At 34.4% G+C, this 24,282-nt stretch overlaps 2 protein-coding genes across 4 annotated transcripts in view; one reads left to right on the top strand and one right to left on the bottom strand.

Moving 5' to 3' along the window:
• LOC115885361 (lachesin-like) overlaps positions 1-24,282 on the bottom strand; it is a 249,699-nt gene that overhangs the window by 201,942 nt on the left and 23,475 nt on the right. The window lies entirely within an intron of this gene.
• Positions 8,420-24,079, top strand: LOC115885360 (DNA-directed RNA polymerase II subunit RPB1-like). The gene is made up of 10 exons (XM_030904253.1): positions 8,420-8,593; positions 9,111-9,380; positions 10,963-11,272; positions 17,751-18,042; positions 18,172-18,393; positions 18,463-18,594; positions 19,270-22,036; positions 22,095-22,350; positions 22,420-22,665; positions 22,726-24,079. The coding sequence occupies exons 1-10, from the start codon at positions 8,513-8,515 to the stop codon at positions 23,832-23,834; spliced, it is 5,685 nt and encodes a 1,894-aa protein (XP_030760113.1). The 5' UTR covers positions 8,420-8,512; the 3' UTR covers positions 23,835-24,079.

Below are 24,282 nucleotides of genomic sequence, written 5' to 3'. Positions count from 1 at the left end.
GTAATTTATTTACTATGAATTTTCTCTGAAAATAATAAATATTTAATAATATCATTGATTTGCTGTGTAAAGTTAATAGACATTATAATACAAGTAATAAAAATATGTTTATTAACTTTAAACAGTAAGGCAGTGATACTTATAAAAATATTTTTTTTTTAAATTTCCCCTTTTTTAAGCCCCGCCCCTCCAATTCCCCTCAATTTAGCTAGTACTGCCAGGCGACACCAGGTGGCGTCTGTTTCCATTTTTTAACATGAAGTTAGCATTTCTTTAATGTACCTATTCTCTGTTTTCCACTAATTATACTTCAAAATTTGCGAGAATGTCATTTTGGCCTTTGATTATCTCATATATTGTTAAACGGGAAGTAAGTAGTAAGTATAAACGGGATTAACCATTTTAGAACAAGCAAAAAACGTTATGAAGAATGCATTTTTCAAAAAATGTCAATAATAAAAACGTTTTTCCTCGTGTAAAGCCAATCCGGGGGACATACTGTATAAAATTACATAATTAATAATCATAAAAGCCGCAAGCAGTACGTATACATAACGGTCTAATCTAAAATTAAGTAAGTTTCCAAAGAAAAACTTTTAATGCAGTTTGCCAATTTCTTAAGCGAGTTCCGCAGAGTAAAAAAATCAGGTCGACGGACGACCAGTTTCATAGAAAAACTTTGCCAGACCGAAAATTTTTAATAAGATTCCAAACTTCGCTCTGAATTGCAGGTGATGCTGTAAAGTGAGCGATATAGGAGTTGTGTAATACAAATGAGTCCAGGTAGTATCTGATTATTTTGAAGATGCCGTGCTTGCTTCAGAAAAGAAAAACTTTGTTGTTGCATTTTTCTTTAAATTTCTTGTTAAGAAAGTCTGTGCTAGGAAAAATCGATTATTCTGTATTAATTTTAATGGGTTAGCTGATAGTATCCCAAATAACACAACACAATCCTATAGATATCTTGAGGATATCCACCAAGGATATATTTTTCACGCGTGTGTTATTATTTATCTTATATGCATGATTCATGTGAGTAATGTCTGTTGGATAAAAATCATTTTCACTCAATATAAAAATAAATTACAACCTTGTTAGGCTTTACTGGCAGTAAAAAAAACGTCATTAACAAAATAAAGAAGGAATGCGGGCAAGTAATAACGTCTAAGGCTTAACCTCGCCAAAATTATCTTTGATAGTCATTTCCCAGCCGTCTATAACGCCGTTTTTTTCTTCAATCGAATTATACTATTCTGAAATGACTCAAAAAACAAAATTTGCCTGTAATTTCACAGACATATACGCCTCTAAATTTAGGTTGAACCCATTCCATCCCGAAACTATCCCGAAAATCACGAATAATGTCCTCCGGGACATTTCTCATGGTCATCCCATGCACACGTGCGTCCATTAGAACGAAAATTGAAAATTATACGAGCATAAAGAAAATGCGAGGAAAATCGTGTAAGCGGTGATAAATGCGCGCTTTTAGTGAGTTGGTGCATTTCCGGACTGGGTGGACGTTTGATAGTGATAAGAACAAGAAAAAGCACCCTAAATAAGGACGAAAAAGGGTAATGCATAGTAGAATTTAGGATGCTGTATAAATTATTCGGGTTTTAACATGTTGAATTGGATCCATTGTCAGAAAAATTAGTGAATTATACGCGCATTTACATATTCGAGTCAAAAAAAATCGCCTATTTTTTTTCGCACTATACTTTGAAAAAAAGGTTGGTTTACAAACCATGACGTTTACAAAAAAATTGTAAGAGTCCTTTTTTGTAGAGAATTAAATTTCCTACAATCATATGAGACGAAATATTTTTTTCCAAATAATAGATACCGAGATATAAATTTTTCTTTCTAATAATAAGGAAAAAATAGAAAACTGAAAGGCTGAGAACCTTCCTATTAAAATTAAGAGCTCATACTTTGAGAGGATTTTTTTGAGGTGTCTACCAACCTTTTTTTCAGAGCATAAAGTGAAAAAAAAATAGCCAAAAAAGGTATACCGGGTGTTGCATCGTCGGACGGGACATAGGAAATTCCATGTAAATTTTAATGGGGTCAATTATTGGCTTCCCTAATTATTTTAGAGAATAATTCTATTTAGGTTTATTGAAGAGCACTAAAACCCACATTCAAAAGAATAACTTTAGATATTTTTGATTAGCTCGTTTACGAGTTATCGCCGATTTCTTTTTAAATGTTTCTCCTTTCTTATGGCCCTGTATTTACTTATGAGCACCAGTCAAGGTAAAAGATAACTGTCAAATGAAGTTGTCATTTCAGAAATTTACCTATTTAGTGCTTTATTATTATTGAAAACTCATTCCTACATCGGAAATCTTAAAGATGTATTTATAAATACAAATTAATATGAATTAAAGTACAATAAAGTAATCAATTACAAGGTTAATTATAGTATTATTACAATATTCAATAACTTCTTAATTTAGGTACTATTAAATTGTTAGAACTGTAGGATTTAAGATGTTCACATATTCCTCCATCGACTGCTAGACAATAACCCAGGCGATCATAAAATTCTCTTCTTATATTCGCTAGTTGATAAACTGAAATTCTATTGCATTCGGCAGAAATAGCATTTTTAACTCGTCTAGATTTGGGTATTTTTATCCTTGTATATCCTGTTTTTTAAATGGCCCCAGAGAAAGAAATTATTTGGCGAAATATCAGAGAGGAGACAATTTACTGTATGATTTAGGCAAATAACGTTTCCGTTAAAACTATTGTCTAAACATTCCCGAACAGCCAAGGTACTATGTGTCGGGCAGCCATCCATTTGGTACCAAACTTCCTGATTTTCCCTAGCGGCATCATGTAAAGTAGGTAAAATATGATTTTTGAGCAGTTCCAAATAATATTCTGCATTTAAATTTCGAGTAAGAAATAATGGCCCGATAATATTGTGTCCAAATATCCCTGATATATCCCTGATTTCGACAAACCTGTGTTGGTTTTCTTTGTTCCAATATCGATAATTTTGAACATTGGGTTCATTATTTAAGGTAAACGTGCACTCGTCAGTGAAACATATGTTTTTTAAAAATTCCCTATCCGTGTTTGCTCTTTCCATCATATCAAAACAAAACGCCTGCCGCCGTATTTCGTCCCCATCTCGTAGCTCTTGGTGCTTTTCATATTTGAAGGAAAAGTATTTATGTCGTTTCAAATTCGAAACGCTGTAGTGTGATCTATTCCTATTTCATCCTCAAGTTTCCTTGTGCTGATATTTCCATCGTTCTCTTCCACGCACAATAAAACTTCCAAGTCGGTATCATTTCTTGCATCTTCTCTTTGATCCTGCCTTGCTTCACATCTGCAGTTATTTATTAGGGTACCTTTGGTCTCAAATCTCTGGATATTCCTTGCGATTGTAGATTTTCCAGGTATCGGTCTATTCGGATACAGAGCAGCAAACATGTCCGACACCTTTTGATAACTATTTCCTTGATAATACCATTTAATTATCAATACTTTTTCTTGGGTAATGTAATTCATGGGTAATATTTTTTATGTAGGTATGAGTTTTTAATAATAATAATAAAACACTAAATAGATAAATTTCTGAATTGACAACTTCATTTGACAGTTATCTTTTACCTTGACTGGTGCTCATAAGTAAATACAGAGCCATAAAAAAGGAGTAATATTTAAAAAGAAATCGGCGATAACTCGTAAACGGACTAATCAAAAATATCTAAAATTATTCTTTTGAATGTGGGTTTTAGTGCTCTTCAATAAACATAAATAGAATTATTATCTAAAATAATTAGGGAAGTCAATAATTGACCCCATTATAATTTACGTGGGATTTTCTATGTCCCGCTCGACGATGCAACACCCGGTATGTAAATTATTTAATAAAAAAATATCATATAACGTGAACATTCTGAACTCTATCTCTAATACCGTATAACAAAATAATTCTAATAAATTTAAAACCAAAAAGCTGTATCAAAGTAAAATCGATTTTAAACTCGGAGACACTAATGATATATACCTGCAACCCCCCATAATCCACCCAACCTGAGTTCCACTTTTAATTTTTTTTTTACGTTTAATTTAAAGCTATATCTCCTCTCTAGGTTTTCGTTCTCGTCTCCCAAGACATCATTTATACGTTGCCTGCAAGGACCAGCCCATTCAGATCACGTTTAAGCGGGCCAGAAATTCCACCAGAGCATATTTTCCACTCTTATCCCTATCTAACCTCTTCGTTACACTCTTGGGATTAACAAGAGTGAGGAGAGTGAGGGAAGATAGTTAAGATATCGTGTGTGGAGTTAAAGGTAAACTGACCGTGAAATACGTGATGTGAGTACGGACTGAAACGGCATAAATGTGTATACAGGGTGTTATAGTATTATTTATGCACCAAGGGAAATATAAGTGTGTTAATTAGTGAGGGTAAAGTTTTTATCCCTTCCCCTACAGACACGGTACATTGTGAGACAGGAAATTATAGAGAGAAACAAGCCCTATAACATAGGATACAACATTTTAATGGACAGTGCTTTCCATAAAATCAATAAAATTAAAAATATACGAAATAATGTACATGTACTAATTTCTTTCGAAAATCGACAACTATGAAACTATGCACCCTTCCCGGACACAAACGGTACATTGTGAGACAGGAACAAGCCCTATACCATAGGATACAACATTTTAATGAACAGTGCTTTCCATAAAATCAATATAATGAAAAATATACGAAATAATATACATGTACTGATTTCTTTCGAAAATCGAAAACTATGAAACTATGAACCCTTCCCCTCCACAAACGGTACATTGTGAGACAGTAAGTTGTAGAGAGAAGCAAGCCCTATAACATAGGATACAACATTTAAATGAACAGTGAAATCAATAAAATGAATAAAATGAAAAATATACGAAATAATATACATGTACTGATTTCTTTCGAAAATCGAAAACTATGAAACTATGAACCCTTCCCGGACACAAACGGTACGTTGTGAGACAGGAAATTGGTGAGAGAAACAAGCCCTATAACATAGGATACAACATTTTAATGAAAGTGCTTTTCATAAAATCAATATAATGAAAAATATACGAAATAATATACATGTACTGATTTCTTTCGAAAATCGAAAACTATGAAACTATGAACCCTTCCCGGACACAAACGGTACATTGTGAGACAGGAAATTGTAGAGAGAAACAAGCCCTATAACAAAGGATACAACATTTTAATGAACAGTGCTTTCCATAAAATCAGGATATATCTCGGCTTACCTTTCAGTGAATACCAAAGCCATTTTTATATATTTTTAATTTTCCTCTGGACTAAGGGATATGTTAGCTATCTCCTTCGCCATATATTATAATAAAAAGACAATATCCTTAGTTTAAATAAATTGAATATATACAGTGAGACAGAGTTGTATGTTGTAGATCTTTCTATTTAGTTCAGTTACATTTTAGATTGTAGTAAATCACAGAGAAAGAGAATGAGACGTGTAGCTTCCTCCTAAACGAAAACTGCACTATTTTCCAGAAAATAAGACGTCCTTTTTTTCCGACCTAAATACGATGAGTATATCTTTGCCAACTGGATTGACCTTTTTTGAACGAACTATGCTCTGTTACTTTTGTCCCAGAAACGTTACAGAAATTTGATTAAAATAGAAAAAGAAAGATCCGAATAATTGTAAAAAGCAATTTTCGATATTACGTAACTTTTTTCGTTAGTAGTTCGAGGTAAAACTCGTAATTTTCTATATACAGGGTGGTCCGAACCATTTATTTGGAAAAAATTGAAATAAAAATGAAACTTCTACACCCTGTATCTCCGAAACCAAGCATTTTAGGACATACATTTATACGAACGTTTTACTACTCATTTTTATCTGCAGAATATGCTGCCGAAGTTTCCGGAATACAGTTCGGACCGCCCTGTATAGAGCCACTCTTAAATCAATGCAAAACTACAAAAAAATAATAATATAGGCTCAAAATATTGAGCAAAATTTCTAGAGGTCAGATGGTAATGAATTTTTATACAAACTTTCATTCCTCATTTCACTTTGCAATATAAATGAAGTTTCAACGCCCGGTATCCCCGAAACGAAGCATTTCAATCTGCAGAATATGCTGCCGGAGTTACAATGCAGACCACCCTGTATATTGTTTAAATTTCCTTAAGGATTGAATGAAAATGAGGAATTTTTGTCGTATTTTTATAAAAATGTTTCTAACAAAATTTAAGGTTTTGAAAATTGCATGACCTGGTAAATAATGAAAAACCCTATTTTCAGAAAAGACAGGGAAATAAGTTTTGGTCCCCAGGGTGATATGAATCGTCTGTTACTGTATTAAATATGTAAACTTACATTATAGGAAGAGTAATATATCATATTCTCTGTAAGAAAATGAAAAGTCAAAGCGTCTAAGATGGTTACAAGGAAGTAAAGTATAATAGAGTAGATGTGAATTTGAAATCTTATAGGACCTTAACAAGAAAAATATTTACGTTTTGAACAACTTAATATACAGAGTGGGTCTTGAACAAGTGCAAATATATTTAGGAGTGCTATATTTAGCTCCTAGATTTTTTTGTGAAAAAAAAAATGTCAAAATTTTGAATTTTTCGAAAAAATAGTGGATTTTAGTTCAGTTTTTATTAAAAAAATCTTCATAATATGACAACATAGATAGGGTAGATTAAATTTAGAGAAACGAGAACCCAGAAAAAATCCAGTGGTTCTTAATTTTTTTTTGTTTTCAAAGTAAAATAACAAGGATATATCGAGATCTACCAGCACTGGAGAAAATTTGCACTTATTTAAGACCCACCCTGTATATTTTAATACATGCACTATCTCTAAATACATTTTTTTAACGCGGAATTTAGAATATATATAAAATACTACCAATATGTATAATTAAAAATACAAAAGGCTTTTTAAATTACATTTTAATTGATTATCTATTATTTTTTTGTAGTAGATTTACCTCGTTTAATTTTCAAACTCATCAACCTCCTGTGTATAAAACACAAATTTTAATTAAAGGATTTTTTTATGGTTATGGAAATCCACTATTCGCTGATATCGAGCACACTCTATTTTATCCCGGTAAAACATATCAATTCCATTTAACAGATTTTGCTTTTTGTTGCACTATTTTGCGCAAAAAAGCGATACACCTATTTCAAATATCATTTATTTTAATTAAAAAAATAGATTGTGCCATTAAAACGTATTAAAACGTTTCAGATATCCATATTACTTTGAATTACCACTTATTTACGTTATATTTATTTAAATTTGCCACAAATAGGAGCTTATTTTGTGTAATTCCCACATTTTTTTAATATTAATGTGTGTATATTTGGTTGCCTGAAGCAATAAAATACATGGGGAAGGGGATTTCCATGAAGTCGTCTTATTTCTGTGGGTCGAGCTACGCAATACGTCCCGGAATGATATCGGCTCAGCCGAAGTCATGTAAAGAGGGGAAAGTGATACAGGACCGTACTTTATTTTTATAAATTTATTCAAAAATCAAGAAAATCGTGATTGTGGTAGATTATAAAAAATATAGATTATATTATTTATCTGTTAATTGTTTTTCATATTTTTTTATGTATTATTTATTACTAGACATTATTTTTAGAACTTATTATTTTCATAAAGTTAAAAATAATAAAAAAAATTCTTAATTTTTTGAACTAAATAATTTATATTTTACAGTAAAATAAAATTAACCATAATAACATTTTTTTGAAATGTTATTTTTATAATAATTGTAATTACCAACAGAAACATCTAATAAATGATAGACAGCAATTGTGACTCAATACACTCTCTCATTAGATAAACTATATCAATAAATTTTGTCTAGTCAGTGACAAAAGTATTGTCACAACAGGACAGCCAAATATTAGTAGAAAATACAGTTTAAGAACTTCTTAATAATTTTATTTAAAATAAAAAATTATACACTAAATAACAAATTAATTAAAAACTTGCTATAATAATAATATACTCTAAAAGATTAAATAAACTTATTATTCTACTAAACACAAAAAAAATATTACTGATTTCGAAATCGAAAACAATTAAAAATTTGCAAGTACCAAATGCAAAATGGTGTACAAAAAGTTCATTTACCTAACTTTTGCATAACTTGTCATTCTCTAATGTATATTATTCTATAATAATCTACCAATCGTGTATTTCAACCACATAATATTAATATTTTTTATTTGTCAAGCCAGTTAAAGCCAATTTATTTTTTAATTTAATATAAATTTTTAAAAAAATATTTTTTCAAAGCTGATTACGGTCCTGTTCCTACCTTACGCGTTTCGTAAACGTCCCTCCTGTCAAACAAGAAAGCCGAGGGCATCGCCTAGCTTGAACTTTATCAGTGCGTGTCGTCAGCCATTTGCGTTTAGAAGGTTTTTTAATCGTTCCGCAAAAAATCGTCGATTTCTTTACGATAAAACGCCAGAATGGCGTTCACGGGGGACTCAAAAGCCCCTTTGAGGACCGTAAAACGTGTACAATTCGGAATTCTAAGCCCCGATGAAATCGTAAGTAAAATACAATACTTTTAAAACAACAAAGTTTTTAACTGTTGCAGTGTCCATCTTGAAAAGTTTTCAACTAACTTTTTTAAGGCTCAGAACAACAACAAAAGTATAAATAAATTATTTTTAATGAGAGAAAGTGAAATAAAGTGGTTTAAAGTAATTTAAAAGCGTTTTTATGTTGGTTTTTAAGTTTGAATTAAACCTAACCTTAATATTTAATCAAAACAGCTGTGTTGGTGTCTCCCTTTCCCTCTTTGTACACTGTATAGTTTGTACTTGTTTTTACTCAGTGAGATGTGCAAGAGTGGTTTTTAAGGAGTTCTGTTGTGCTCATAGTGAGCATATTTATGTATTTAAACGTTGAAAGCTCTTGTAAATGCTTAAATTATTGTTTGTTTTTATTTAGTACATACTAGAGTACAGATAATTTCAAGATAGAACATGAATATTTACAAAAAATCGTGTTTTTTTGGTAGTTCTCTCCATTTACTAATTTTACATGATTTGTCTTTTCTAGCGAAGAATGTCTGTCACAGAGGGTGGCATTCGCTACCCAGAAACGATGGAGGCGGGACGTCCCAAATTGGGGGGTCTCATGGACCCCCGGCAGGGGGTAATAGATCGTCAATCCAGGTGTCAGACTTGTGCCGGCAATATGACAGATTGCCCGGGTCATTTTGGGCACATAGAACTGTCAAAGCCGGTGTTTCATATTGGATACATTACGAAAATCATTAAGATCTTGAGATGTGTCTGTTTCTATTGCAGTAAATTGCTTGTCAGTCCTGTAAGTATGGTTTTTCTTTGTTTTTTATTTATTATTAATATTTAATTGCCAGTAGGTTACATGTTTGTTTAAGTTACTTGAAGAATATAGGTAATATAAATAAAAAAGTCGTTTATTTTTAAAAAAAAGAAGACTATTTGCAGCAATTATGTAGGTACTGTTTTGATTGGTCTTAAAAATTAATAAAAAATATTCAAAGTATTTGTTTGTTTATTATTTACAAAATAATCTAGTAAATTTCAAGTCTGTGTCTTGGTTTACCAGTAAAAAAAATGATTTTGTGTAACTTCAAAATTGACCATTTTTTTTCAAAACTTTTATATAAATATATGAGAAATAATAAATAATACCTAAGTACACTTAAATATTTATAACAAAGAATGTGTTATTTGAAACTGAACCAAAAGAACTTTGTAGATAGACAAATAGAATGTTTATATTTTTTTATTCTGTAGGTACTTTAATTTCTTCTATCCAGAGTGTTTATTTTTATATTTTACATTTTTTGATACTACTCCAGAGAAATAAGGAGACATAGAGGCGCTTTATAACATTAAATAACATTACTGTCTAGTCTGTTGCAAAATCAGGATATTAAAATAAGATAAAGTAACATTTTCTAGTTATATTATTAATAAAAATAATAATATGTTATTGGTATTACTAAGCCATGCTTAGTAATACTGATAACTTACTATTATAGTCAATAAAAAAATACTTTTAAAAATAAAAAATTAAAAAAATTGCTTAGCCTTTGGCACTTCTAAGTTTTCTTATTTTTCTGGTATTGTGACTGTCTTGATTGAACCAGAAATCAGATGTCAGCTCTAAATATTCAAAATAACAATGCTCAAAAGTCAATAACAGTATCTTTTGCCCCAAAATGACGTCACATTATCTTTTTTTTTATGTTTTCCTCAAAAATATACACTGTACGTCATCTCTAGTTATATTATGCACTAATATACTGGGTGGCCCATGAATGCATGGAAGTCCAATATCGTCGTTGTTGACGAATATATGAAAAAATGTTTTGCATAAATGTTGCATGTATACAGGGTGTCCCAAAAAAAAGTAATGATAAAGTTGTAAGTTTTTTTCAAATTGCAACCCTTATTTTTCTGTACAAAATTAGCTTCACTATGAAGTTCTGCATATAGTATACTATTTTTGTTTAAACACTATGCAGCGTTGCCATGCTATTTCTTATTTTTCATAATCTAGAGTGAATTTGAACTTAGCTACATATGTTTTCCTAACTTTTTAGTGTGGTTGCAACATTTATTATGTTATATCTCATTTATTTTATAAGCAACACCCTTATATTATTTTTCTTTGAGACATTTTTTGTATTTAAAGTGTTCCTAAATTTTTAACGTTTTCTCAGATGTTTGCTTAGTGCTCTTTGAACGGTATTTTTATCAAAGCCACCTCATGGTTTTTTGTTCACTTGGAATATATTCAGTATTTTCTTGCCCCAATGTGACGTCACCTTATCCTATGTTGGCTTCAAGAACTTCGACTAAAACTCGGGTGTCTAGTGATATTATACTCTACCATTTTTTTTTTAAATCTATTTCAGTGCAATCCAAAAATTCGCGAGATTGTAATGAAAAGTAAAGGCCAACCTAGACGTAGACTGGCCTTTGTCTACGACCTGTGCAAGGGCAAGAACATCTGCGAGGGGGGTGACGAAATGGACATAAAAAAGGACGAACAGAACGACCCGAATAAAAAACAGAGCCACGGTGGCTGCGGTCGGTACCAACCGAGCATCAGACGTAGCGGTTTGGATTTGACAGCCGAATGGAAACATATTAACGAAGATTCGCAGGAAAAAAAGATACCTTTGACTGCAGAAAGGGTTTGGGAGATTTTCAAGCATATTACTGGTGAGTTTATGGTTGCAAAAAAAAATTGAACCAGTAGCCTATGACTTTAAACGTCCAGCGATGTAAAACTACATCTGTGGCCATGTCATATTGCCATTAGATATTACTAAAATACGAGATATATTTTTATAAATACACTTAATTCAAATAATTAGTTTTTTGACAGAAGGAAATAAATTTTCTGATTGTTTGACACTTAATGTCAAATGAAGCTAAATATACTTTAAAACTAAATCTTAATTAACATAAAAACGATTTATTTTAGGTATAGGAACATGTATAATCGAAAAGTAACGAATTGAAAAACCTTTTCATTGGTGAAATAAAAAAAGAGGGTTTCCATTTGAAAAAAAAAATGATTTATGATAATTTTTTAATCTCTCAATTCTATGACAGCTACGGCCAATATAATATGACGTTCATACAATTTAATTTTTGAAATATATAGCCACGTGTCTTCTCTTTATGTCCCAGTGGCTGTGGTAATCATCAAATTTGACGTTTAGACTATATACGAATTTTTTTGACAGGCAGTTTTTTTTCTGCCAAAAATTTTAAATATTTTTTTTTCTCAAAAACAGTTAACGTTAGGTATAGGGTGTTTGATATCAGGATTCATAAAATTTTACAGAGAATTTAAGTATGTAATAAAAAATGGGGGTACCCATTTAAAATAAGAAAGTTTCTGTCAACTTCCGGTATTTCCGGAAGTGCCGCCATATTGAAAATATTTTTAATTGATAGACTTCATTGTGAAACAATAATGTACTAAAAAAATCTCCGATCTAGATATTGTAGTTCTTTAGAATCTTCTAATGCGCGCTCAGCCTGGTTCGGCCTTTATATTGAAATATAGGCAATAAGTTTTTTTCACAAAAAAAATACTTGAAATAAAATCATATCTAGAAACAGGGAGGTTTTTTTTTCGTTCTGGATCATAATTAGCACAGCATGGAGAAAAAAGGTAGGTAGAAAAAAATACACGAAAAGCTACAGAACAAGCTAACACAAAAAAAAACAGTTTTTAACTAGTTTTTTATTCTGTAGTTCACCACATCGAAATTTAGTTCAGAAACTCTAATTAAAAATGTCGGGAATTTGCGGGAAATACTCTAAACTGGGAAAAATAAAAATTTCCCCAGCGCGGGTGTGCCTTAAACGAGATTTTTTTTAGTTTCGAAAAAAAATGTCTAGAAAATTATGAGAATAAAAAAAATAATATGTATTTACAGAGAAAATTTCACTGGATTACCTCATACTTCCTTTATTTTTTGTTATTTTTAGTAATTCAATGACTTAAATTTGTTTAAATTGCTGTAAAATGTACCGTATGATCGAAAAAAACCGCGTCAAGACACAGAAATCTATTCCGAATTTTCTTTTCGAATACCGCCAAAATTATCAGCGATTGTCATTCCCAGCCGTCTTTGATACGGTTTTTTTCGATCGTATTGTACTATTTGTCCAAATTTGTCACTGTATCGATATTTTTTTGCCTATACCGGGTGCGTCTCGAAAGTGTCTCTCTTTTTTATTTTTTCAGATAAAAAAACGAGATTTGGTATGTTAGTATATGACAAAAATTAGGATTGATTGGCAACTTCAATTGTTTTTGGTCACTTCCTGATTTTTAAATGGCACCCTCGGTATATTTCTACTTTATTCGATAGAAAATGACACTTTGTATAGATTAACTATCATATGTGAACTTTTGACATTTTCTCTTAAAAAATCGTATTTCAAATATCAATCTAGAGTGTCATGGCTGTGTTATGAAGACTAATTTTTAATCAAGGAGCCTTAGAAAAATAATTTTGATCGCCTAATGTTTTTCTTGTCTTGTCCTGGCCGGTTAAAAGATGCCCAAATCGTATTTTTAATCATATCTCAATTTTTTCAAATGGAACAAGGGTGGCTCGTTAGCATATTTGGAAAAAGCATTTTTTTACGAATAATTTGATACCACACACTTGGTATTTCGAGTCAAATTATAATTATAAACCGCATGTTACAATTTCAAATAAACCACAAACATGCGAAAATGTCAAAAGTTGACATATGATATGTCATTCTATTTCAAGTGACACTTTCTAAGGAATAAAGTAAAAAAATACCGAGGGTTATAGTCATTTCCGGTGAAACAGGAAGTGATCAAAAACAATAAAATTGAATACGTCTAATCAATCCTAATTTATGTTGTATGTATTACTAACATACAAAATCTCGTTTTTTTTTTATCAGAAAAAAAAATAAAAAGTTATAGGGATGAGGCACTTTTGAGACGCATCCGGTATTTTGATTCATTCTAACTATCGATATTACCGGAGGTCTAGCACATCCCTACTCCTAACCATATTTGCCTGGAATCTAAAATAGAAGAATCTATCGAAAAATTCCGAAATTCTCGCTATCCGGGCCAACTAAATAATCTTCTTTATAACCCAAACGGTTCGTTCTAATGGAATTTACGATAGTCTGGCCCTTAAAGCGTTCGCCCAATAAACTTTTATACCTTATTGGCCCTTTCCAGGGCCACAGATCGGAAACATTTGGCTTCGGATCCATAAAAATATGTATCTATTGTTATTGGGTCTCTTTGTCTCGCGTTTGTCAGTTCAAACCCTTATTAAATCTTATCAGTTCTTGTAGTAAGTTGAACCGTTGTTTAGTTTATCACTAGATCGTATACCGGGTATTGCATTATACCACTCAAGTTATTTCTACTTATTTCACTTTGTAGCGAGTAGCTGCTGCCTTTAAAAATTATATACTAAATATATTGTTTGTCGCTTTTAAATTAAGATTCGTCTCATAAATCCGTCACAATCTGGCAGCGCTGTCGCCATCGCTTGTCGCTCAAAGTTGATGACGTGCATCGGAAAATGTTTTAAAATTTCTATAGGGAATATACAGTAATTTACGAAATGCCGTAATGGCGTCACCAATCTCTTTAATCTGGTTGTCAAGTGATTGAGAGAGTTCGACAATATATGACGTAACGTTGAACGATAGCTGAACATTCTATATCTTAATCTTTTCTCTATAATTTTTATTTTTTTTGTAAACCTCGAAACAAATGAGATAACTGACTTTACTCTATCGTTGACTCACCCTGTACAAGTGAAATAGAAGCTTGCAAAGCTATTTTTTTTATCTAGTAGGTATATTAAATTTAAATATATTTAAAACATTCCTTTTGTCTTTGTTTGCCATCATTTCATTCCTCCCACAACATAAAATTGCATTCTAGCAATTCCAATTTACTATCTGCATACACATACCTACGTATTCTACGTACACAAGCGCATATCCAGTTTGTTATAAAGCATACGCCACCCGACCTTTCCAAAATTCGTTTCAATCCAGAGTTATTCCCTATATTTCCACATATACGTCGATATGTGGATGCAAAGATGGGTCACAAAAGACGGTCCCCTGTGGATATTTTTGTGTATCGCTCAGCGCAATCCGGATTTACTATTTTTCTCGGTTTTTTTTCCAAGATTATTTGTGGAAAAACGTCAAGTTATAATAGCAACTGATTTTTTTATTGCTTTAGGGAAATTATTTCTCAGCTGTCATACTTTTATACCCGGTGCGTCTCAACAGTGGCTCACCCCTATACCACAGAATATACTAACGAAAAAGAAGCCCAAGTTCCTTGTAATAAATCGGTTCCATTTCCGTAACGCCATCTCTCGACAAAGCTGACATTTACTGGTTAGCCAAAAGGGTGCGGGGCCGGGGGGAATTGTAAAATACACTTTTTTATTTTAATTATTTTTATTCGCTATTTGCAATTTTATTTTTAAAACATATTATGTGAAACAATCACATAATATGTCTTAAAAATAAAATTACAAACGGAAACAAAAGGAATTAAATAATCTGAAAGTCTACAAAGTTTATTGATAAAAAGTTGGGCTATGCAAATTGATATATTAAGTATAACCTCTTTGGTATAACATTGTTAAACAAACATTAACAAATCATAACATATCAGATCATAGAACTAAAAAAAGTACTATTACATAAAAACAGGCGATACAATACTTCAAAATTAATTTTAACATAATATCAAAACCGAAAAATCAAACTGCAAACACAACCACACTTATCACAACAGAAATTAACACACACTTCCGCGGCAAATGTCCAAGAAAGACTGATCATTCTGATTGGTCCTGGTCCGGTCGTAGCTCACGTCGTATTGTCGGTAAGCAAAATCCCTGTACAAAAATTTTGACGATCAGCGCCATCACCCGTCATAATTGGGAAATTTTTGCTGGAACCATTTTTAATATTTCACTTACATGGCCCTGCCCTATACTAACTAACTTTTTATTTTTACAGTTAAAATAACGAGATTTGGTATGTTAGTATACCGTGCTGGCAACTGTTACTTTTGGGTCGGCATTTACATGTGTGGAAGTAAATCGCATAGGGATCTTATTAAGTCGGAGTGAGAGAAATGCGACCAACTGACGCGACTCGCGATGGTGTGCTGTTGCGGCGTTGCCGATACGCCTTTCCCAATCAAGTAAAGTAAAATCACGATGGCAAATCGCTTATTTTTAAAAGACTTTTTTGCAAGAGATAACTAGATAAAATCATTAGACATGTTTCTGAGCATCTGAAATGGAATTATAAGGATATCGTTAGGGTGTCATTTTTTTTATAACGAGAAAACGTCAGTAATCGCGATAATTTAGAAACTCAACTTTTTAACACATAACAGGCCATAACTCAAGAACCACTTTAGATATTGAAACTTTTTTTTTATTTTCAAGATCGGATATTTTACAATATGTTTACATAAGAAAAATTCGATAAGGTTGTTTTTTCCATTCAAAAATTGGAAACAATCATATAACATCTATTTACTACTGTCTACAAAGAAAATACAGCAGAAATATTAAGAAAGTTCTTGAAAAAACTACAATCTACTATTGCTAATAGATTTCGAGATATCGATTTTTGAATTCAGAGTTCTAATAGCTCGACCACTATCGAACACCCACTCAATTCCACTTATTTTTACCAAAAATCCAAGTGTTTCTAGCTTGCACTTAAAAAATTCAAGCTATAGGGTAAATTACAACGACTAGTTAATAAATAAACAAATTAAGTATCACGAGACGTAATTAAATCGTGAAGCTGAACGCATGACGTACACCTTTTCCTAGAACTTTAAGTACTGACAGAGGTATTGATTGGGTCGACCGGTCAACTGTGACAAATCTGCTATATCCCTTCCACGTCTCTTAGCGATGTGCACAGTTTCTCGGTTTATTTCAGACGTTTGGCAACGTGTTTACTGTCCTCTCTTTGTTCGGTACATTAAAAACCTATTGTACTTTTCTTACATACGGAAATCTCGACCCAAGACTAACCTTTGCCAGCTCTTAGTGTAATTCAAATCAAAATACAGTAAAATTAAACCATCGCAAAACATTTATAAACAAAAATGATCAAGTTATGCTGACTGAATATAAGTTTTCAGTAGTTTTATTTGAATGTCTCGTTTTTTTACCTAATAAACTGCTTTGTATTTTTATCGTTGTATCTCTCTTGGTCGTCTTATTTCTACTACTTCGAAGTACAGAAAAAACGCATTTACTTTGGCTAAGTAGAGATATATTTTAAGCCTTGTCCCGCTAAGAATCTTTTGGACCGGAAATACAGACTCGACATGCTTCAGCCATAATTCAGACTGGCTCCGCTACAAACCCATTTCACCCGTTTATTTTATAAAGTATATACAGGGTGGACCATATTTTTTTTTTTGAGAAGAATTTTAATAATTTTCTGCTGTTGCTTTAAGCTGTCATTCTTGAAATATTGCCCAAATATATGTTTTTTAAACGGAACACCTTGTATATTATTGTTTATTTTATTTATCTTATTATGAGCTTTTGAAAAATATAATATACTCTACAGGGTGGTCCGAACTGTATTCCGGAAACTTCAGCAGCATATTCTGCAGATAAAAATAAGTAGAAAAGTTCGTATAAATGTATGTCCGAAAATGCTTCGTTTCCGAGATACAGGGTGTAGAAGTTTCATTTTGATTTTGATTTTTTCCAAACAATTTCTGAAGTAACTTCACTATTTGGATGGTGTCTGGAATACCGTTCGGATCACCCTGTATTTAAAGAATGACAGTTCCGTCGCTGAATTCCCCGTGAAAAACTATGAGACTCAGTTTTTACCTTTTCAATAAGTTATAAGATAACCGAGATACGAAAAATGTAACAAATTCTAATTCGCTTTGTATATCGGAAACCGATGAGAACTAGGACAAAACTTCATGCAGCATCTTTAATTTTATAAAAAAGTTGCACAGTGATGTGAAAATCGCATCTTTGTATCCCTACTCCCAAACGAGAATCGTCATAAAACTGGGTCACTTCTACATATGTTTCAAATTGGTCCACTCTGTATAACAATCGTTCCTATTCCATTTTCTCTATTCCAGACGAGGAATGTTTCGTCCTTGGAATGGATCCAAAGTACGCCCGTCCCGATTGGATGATCGCCACGGTGTTGCCGGTGCCTCCATTGCCAGTCAGACCGGCCGTAGTGATGAACGGCTCGGCCAAAAATCAGGATGACATCACTCACAAACTTGCCGACGTCATCAAGGTGAATGCCGAGTTGGAAAAGAACGAAACTTCGGGCGCTGCTACGCATATTTTGACAGAAAACGTCAAAATGTTGCAGTTCCACGTGGCAACGTTGGTGGATAACGACATGCCCGGGTTGCCTAGGTTAGTTTCGATTTTTTAAGGTTATTTAGTGTTTTTATATCTTTATCTAGAACTAAATCTAATTTTTTTTGAAGCGGATAACTAGATTGAGACGATTTAATATCTGGAGGTATCGAACTTTTATTACAGAGCGATGCAAAAGTCTGGAAAACCCCTAAAATCGATCAAGGCTCGCCTCAAGGGCAAGGAAGGTCGTATCCGAGGTAACTTGATGGGCAAGCGTGTGGATTTCTCTGCGCGTACTGTCATCACGCCGGATCCCAATCTGCGCATCGATCAAGTAGGCGTGCCCAGGAGTATTGCGCAGAACATGACCTTCCCGGAAATAGTAACACCTTTCAATTTTGAAAAGTACGAATTTTGTTATTTTATTGTATTATTTTTTAATTTATTTTGTGTTTCTTTTTTTAAATAATTTAGAATGTTAGAACTGGTCAGGAGGGGGCATTCACAGTATCCTGGAGCTAAATATATTATTAGGGATAATGGTGAAAGGATTGATTTGAGATATCATCCAAAATCTTCGGATTTGCATCTACAGTGTGGTTATAAGTAAGTTTTTAAAGTGGAGAGTCTATGGAGAATAGAGGTAAGGAGAATCATCTTATATGGGACATGTGCAATATCGTCGTTGTTGACAAAGAAATGAAAAAGATAGGAAAAGTATACGGGATGTCCCATAAATAAGTAATGATAAAGTTGTAAGTTTTTTAAATTGCAACTCCAATTTTTCTGTACAGAATTAGGCTCAGCATAAAAATCTGCGTATAGTACACTATTTTTATCTGAAGCTCTATGCGATGTTGTCATGTTATTTCTTATTTACTTAAACTTTTGTTCAAAACAGTATATCCAAAGTCTGGTAAGACCTTATTATTATTTAGCTATATTTTTATAAACACCAAGTATAATAAAACAGATCCAAGAAGGAAAAGTCTCATTATCTTATACAGGGTATGTTTTGTGGTGTGGGCAACATTGCTGTATATATTTTTCTTTTAAATGCAGAATGAAAATACGATTTTTTTGTGTTTAAGTGTTTCTAAATTTTTAACGGTCTCGCAGATATTCGTCGTGTTATATTACATACAATTTTTTTATTTATTGATTTTTCCTTTTGATGGTCATTTTTCACCAAGATAACTTCCTTATCTCTACCCTTCACAGTAAAAACAAAAAAGGTTATTTTTTAAATATACTATGTTTTTTCTTTAAATTTTTTAACAGGGTAGAACGACATATTCGTGACGGCGACTTGGTCATCTTCAACCGTCAACCGACCCTTCACAAGATGAGTATGATGGGTCACAGGGTCAAAGTCCTGCCCTGGTCAACCTTCCGCATGAACCTCTCTTGTACCTCACCATACAACGCGGATTTCGACGGAGACGAGATGAACCTCCACGTAGCTCAAAGCATGGAAACCAGAGCTGAGCTAGAGAACCTCCACATCACCCCCAGACAAATTATAACGCCTCAATGTAACAAACCTGTTATGGGTATCGTACAGGACACCCTCTGCGCTGTGAGGAAGATGACCAAAAGAGATGTCTTCATCGAGAAGGAACAGATGATGAATTTGCTGATGTTTTTGCCAATTTGGGATGGAAGAGTACCTAGACCCGCGATTTTGAAGCCTAAACCTCTTTGGACAGGAAAACAGTTGTTTTCTTTGATTATTCCTGGGAACGTGAATATGATCAGGACACATTCAACACATCCAGACGACGAGGATGATGGTCCATACAAATGGATATCGCCGGGAGACACCAAAGTTATGGTTGAAAACGGAGAACTGATTATGGGAATTTTATGCAAAAAATCACTTGGAGCTTCAGCTGGATCACTTTTACACATCTGTTTCCTTGAATTAGGTCACGAAGTTTGCGGAAGATTCTACGGAAACATCCAGACAACAATAAACAACTGGCTGTTACTAGAAGGTCACAGTATCGGTATTGGAGACACAATTGCCGATCCCATGACATACTTAGAAATCCAGAAAGCCATCAAGAAAGCCAAGGAAGACGTAATAGAGGTTATCCAGAAAGCACACAACATGGAACTTGAACCCACTCCCGGTAACACTCTCAGACAGACCTTTGAGAACCAAGTAAACAGGATTTTGAACGATGCTCGTGACAAAACCGGAGGTTCTGCCAAGAAATCTCTGACTGAATACAACAACTTAAAAGCTATGGTCGTATCAGGTTCCAAAGGTTCAAACATCAATATTTCCCAGGTTATCGCCTGTGTAGGGCAACAGAACGTTGAGGGTAAACGTATTCCCTTCGGGTTCAGAAAACGAAGCTTGCCCCACTTCATTAAAGATGATTATGGTCCTGAATCCAAGGGATTCGTAGAGAATTCATATCTAGCCGGTTTAACGCCTTCAGAGTTTTATTTCCACGCCATGGGAGGTAGAGAAGGTCTTATCGATACAGCCGTAAAAACTGCAGAGACTGGGTACATTCAGCGTCGTCTGATCAAAGCCATGGAGTCGGTAATGGTGAACTACGACGGCACAGTAAGGAACTCAGTGGGTCAGCTTATCCAGTTGCGTTACGGCGAAGACGGGCTATGTGGAGAAATGGTTGAGTTCCAGTCACTTCCAACCATTAAACTCAGCACAAAAGCTTTTGAAAAGAAGTTCCGGTTTGATCCAAGCAACGAACGTTATCTTAGAAGAGTTTTTAACGAAGATATTATCAAGGAAATCATGAGTTCTGGAGAGGTTATTGCTGAACTCGAAAAAGAATGGGAGCAACTCCAGAAAGACCGCGAAGCTTTAAGGCAAATCTTCCCCAGCGGAGATTCAAGCGTTGTACTTCCGTGTAACTTACAAAGAATGATCTGGAATGTACAGAAAATTTTCCATATCAACAAAAAGTCCACGACAGATTTGTCACCTCTGAGAGTAATCCAAGGTGTCAGGGAATTACTAGGAAAATGTGTTATAGTGGTGGGGGAAGACAGACTTTCAATCCAGGCCAACGAAAACGCCACTTTACTTTTCCAGTGTTTAGTACGATCAACTCTATGTGCTAAACTGGTTTCAGAACAATACAGACTAACCACTGAAGCGTTTGAGTGGTTGCTTGGTGAAATCGAGACGAGATTCCAACAAGCTCAGGTTAATCCAGGTGAAATGGTCGGTGCTTTAGCAGCACAGTCCTTGGGAGAACCCGCCACTCAGATGACACTGAACACCTTCCATTTTGCCGGTGTGTCATCAAAGAACGTAACCCTTGGTGTACCGAGACTGAAGGAAATTATTAACGTTTCTAAGAAGCCTAAAGCTCCATCTCTGACTGTATTTTTAACCGGTGCAGCTGCTAGGGATGCTGAGAAAGCCAAGAATGTTTTATGTCGATTGGAACACACTACTTTAAGGAAAGTTACAGCAAACACCGCGATTTATTACGATCCAGATCCACAAAATACTGTCATACATGAAGATCAAGATTTCGTGAATGTTTATTATGAAATGCCTGACTTTGATCCAACAAGGATATCTCCCTGGTTGTTGCGTATTGAACTGGACAGAAAAAGAATGGTAGATAAGAAACTCTCCATGGAACAGATCGCTGAAAAAATTAACGCAGGCTTCGGTGACGACTTAAATTGTATTTTTAATGATGACAACGCTGACAAGCTAGTGCTTCGAATCCGTATCATGAACGGCGACGATGGTAAATTTGGCGAAAGCGAAGAAGATGTTGACAAAATGGACGACGATATGTTTTTGCGATGTATTGAGGCTAACATGCTCAGCGATATGACCTTGCAAGGGATTGAGGCTATCTCGAAAGTGTACATGCACTTGCCTCAAACCGATTCAAAGAAAAGAATCATTATAACCGATACTGGCGAGTTTAAGGCTATTGCCGAATGGTTACTTGAAACTGACGGTACTAGTATGATGAAAGTACTGTCTGAAAGGGATGTTGATGCTGTGAGAACCGCTTCAAACGATATATGCGAAATATTCTCGGTAATATTTTTCGAAAAAATCCCACTTCTGATGTTAACAATTAAATTTTTCGTTACAGGTGTTGGGTATAGAAGCTGTAAGAAAATCGGTAGAGAAAGAAATGAACGCTGTGCTCCAGTTCTACGGTCTATACGTAAACTACCGCCATCTGGCCTTGCTTTGTGACGTAATGACCGCTAAAGGCCATCTTATGGCCATCACGCGTCACGGGATCAACAGACAAGACACCGGTGCCCTCATGAGATGTTCCTTCGAGGAAACTGTGGATGTATTGATGGATGCTGCGGCTCACGCTGAAGTAGACCCGATGAGAGGTTTGATTTTCGTTTTTTTTGTATACATACTATATAAATTATGTTTTCTGTTTTTTTTTTTCTGGTTAGGTGTGTCGGAAAACATTATTATGGGTCAGTTACCACGAATGGGAACGGGTTCCTTTGATCTTTTACTTGATGCAGAGAAATGTAAGATGGGAATGCCCATTCCGCAAGCTCAAGGTGCCGAAGTGGGTTCTGGAATATTCTTCGGGTCTGCTGCAACTCCCAGCATGAGTCCTGGTGGTGCTATGACGCCTTGGAACCAGGGAGCTACTCCGTTCGTTGGAAATGCCAGTGCCTGGTCGCCTCACAGTAAGTTTTTAGGTGTTTTTAAAGGTTTTTTTAGTATTAATGAATTTTATTTTGTTTCAGATTTAATGGGAAGTGGTATGACTCCTGGAGGACCTTCATTTTCGCCTTCGGCGGCTTCAGATGCTTCAGGAATGTCTCCAGGGTACGGTGCATGGTCTCCCACTCCTCACTCTCCGGCAATGTCCAGTTTCGGCCAGTCGCCAAGCTACTCGCCTTCGAGTCCGGCATTCCATCCTTCCTCTCCTATGACGCCAACTTCTCCGGTGTATTCTCCCACTTCTCCTGGACTGGTTCCTAGTCCAGGTTACGGGCCTAGTAGTCCGGGATATTCCCCAACAAGTCCTCATTATTCGCCTACTTCTCCCAGTTATTCGCCGGCCAGTCCGAGATATTCTCCCACTTCTCCGAGTTACAGTCCGACCTCTCCCAGTTATTCGCCTACTTCTCCGTCGTATAGTCCGACTTCTCCGAGTTATTCTCCCACTTCGCCTTCTTACAGTCCGACTTCTCCGAGTTATTCGCCTACTTCGCCTTCGTACAGTCCGACATCTCCGAGTTATTCGCCTACTTCGCCTTCGTACAGTCCGACTTCTCCGAGTTATTCACCAACTTCTCCGTCGTACAGTCCGACTTCTCCGAGTTATTCACCAACTTCTCCGTCATATAGTCCGACTTCTCCGAGTTATTCGCCTACTTCTCCTTCATACAGTCCGACTTCTCCGAGTTATTCTCCAACCTCGGCAAATTATTCGCCGTCTTCTCCGAGTTATGCGCCTTCAAGTCCAAGATACACGCCGGCTTCTCCCAGTTATTCACCTACTTCTCCGAGATATTCGCCTTCGTCTCCGCAATATTCTCCGACTTCTCCGAGTTATTCACCGACCAGTCCGGCGTATTCGCCCGCTTCTCCGAAATATTCTCCGGCTTCTCCCAGTTATTCTCCATCTTCTCCTCAATATTCCCCAGCTTCTCCGACTTATTCGCCTACCAGTCCTAGTTATTCTCCGAGCAGTCCTCAGCATACACCTGGGAGTTCAAAATATTCTCCATCTTCTCCCAATTATTCGCCTACTTCTCCTCAATATTCGCCTCAAAGCACCAAGTATAGTCCTACTTCTCCTACTTATACGCCGACAAGTCCGAGTTACTCACCAGGATCACCAAGTTAAAGTGTCTTTATTATTATATTATCTTTATTTTTATGTGAGATTTAGTGGGTCTTGTAATAGTTATATACAAGAAAAAAAAATATTTTGCTTCATATATAAATAATGACATAAAAAAAGTTTTGTGATCGTTTTAAAACTTAGTAGATTTATTAGTAATTTAACATTAAGCTAGTTAGTTTTATAATTCATATTCTTAAATGTATGGATTGGATTAAATAGAACTATAAATATATTTTCTAGTTTTAGAATGTTGTTTTATTTTTGAGTCCCTGATTTGCTTTAGGTTGCTGTTTGGTATTTTTATTCAGTGGTTTTTAAATTTACTATTTTAAATTTTAATCTAGAGTGCCATGACTGTTTTAAAAGCACTAATTTTTAATCAAATAGTCTTGGAAAAATAGATTTGATCGTTTAATGTTTTTTGTGTCTTGGTCAAATCGTATTTTTA

The sequence above is a fragment of the Sitophilus oryzae genome, unplaced genomic scaffold, assembly GCF_002938485.1.
Source record: "Sitophilus oryzae breed Bouriz unplaced genomic scaffold, Soryzae_2.0 scaffold_381_pilon_pilon, whole genome shotgun sequence".
NCBI lineage: Eukaryota > Metazoa > Arthropoda > Insecta > Coleoptera > Curculionidae > Sitophilus > Sitophilus oryzae.
Note: the sequence above shows the minus strand (reverse complement) of the source record. Positions and strands in the feature narration are given on the sequence as shown.

Bases quoted from the DNA above. Each gene is read 5' to 3' on its own strand.
- LOC115885360 (XM_030904253.1), top strand. From the start codon at position 8,513: ATGGCGTTCACGGGGGACTCAAAAGCCCCTTTGAGGACCGTAAAACGT. The intron at 18,394-18,462 runs GTACGAATTTTG...TAAATAATTTAG, and splicing joins ACACCTTTCAATTTTGAAAA to AATGTTAGAACTGGTCAGGA. The intron at 22,351-22,419 runs GTTTGATTTTCG...TTTTCTGGTTAG, and splicing joins TGAAGTAGACCCGATGAGAG to GTGTGTCGGAAAACATTATT.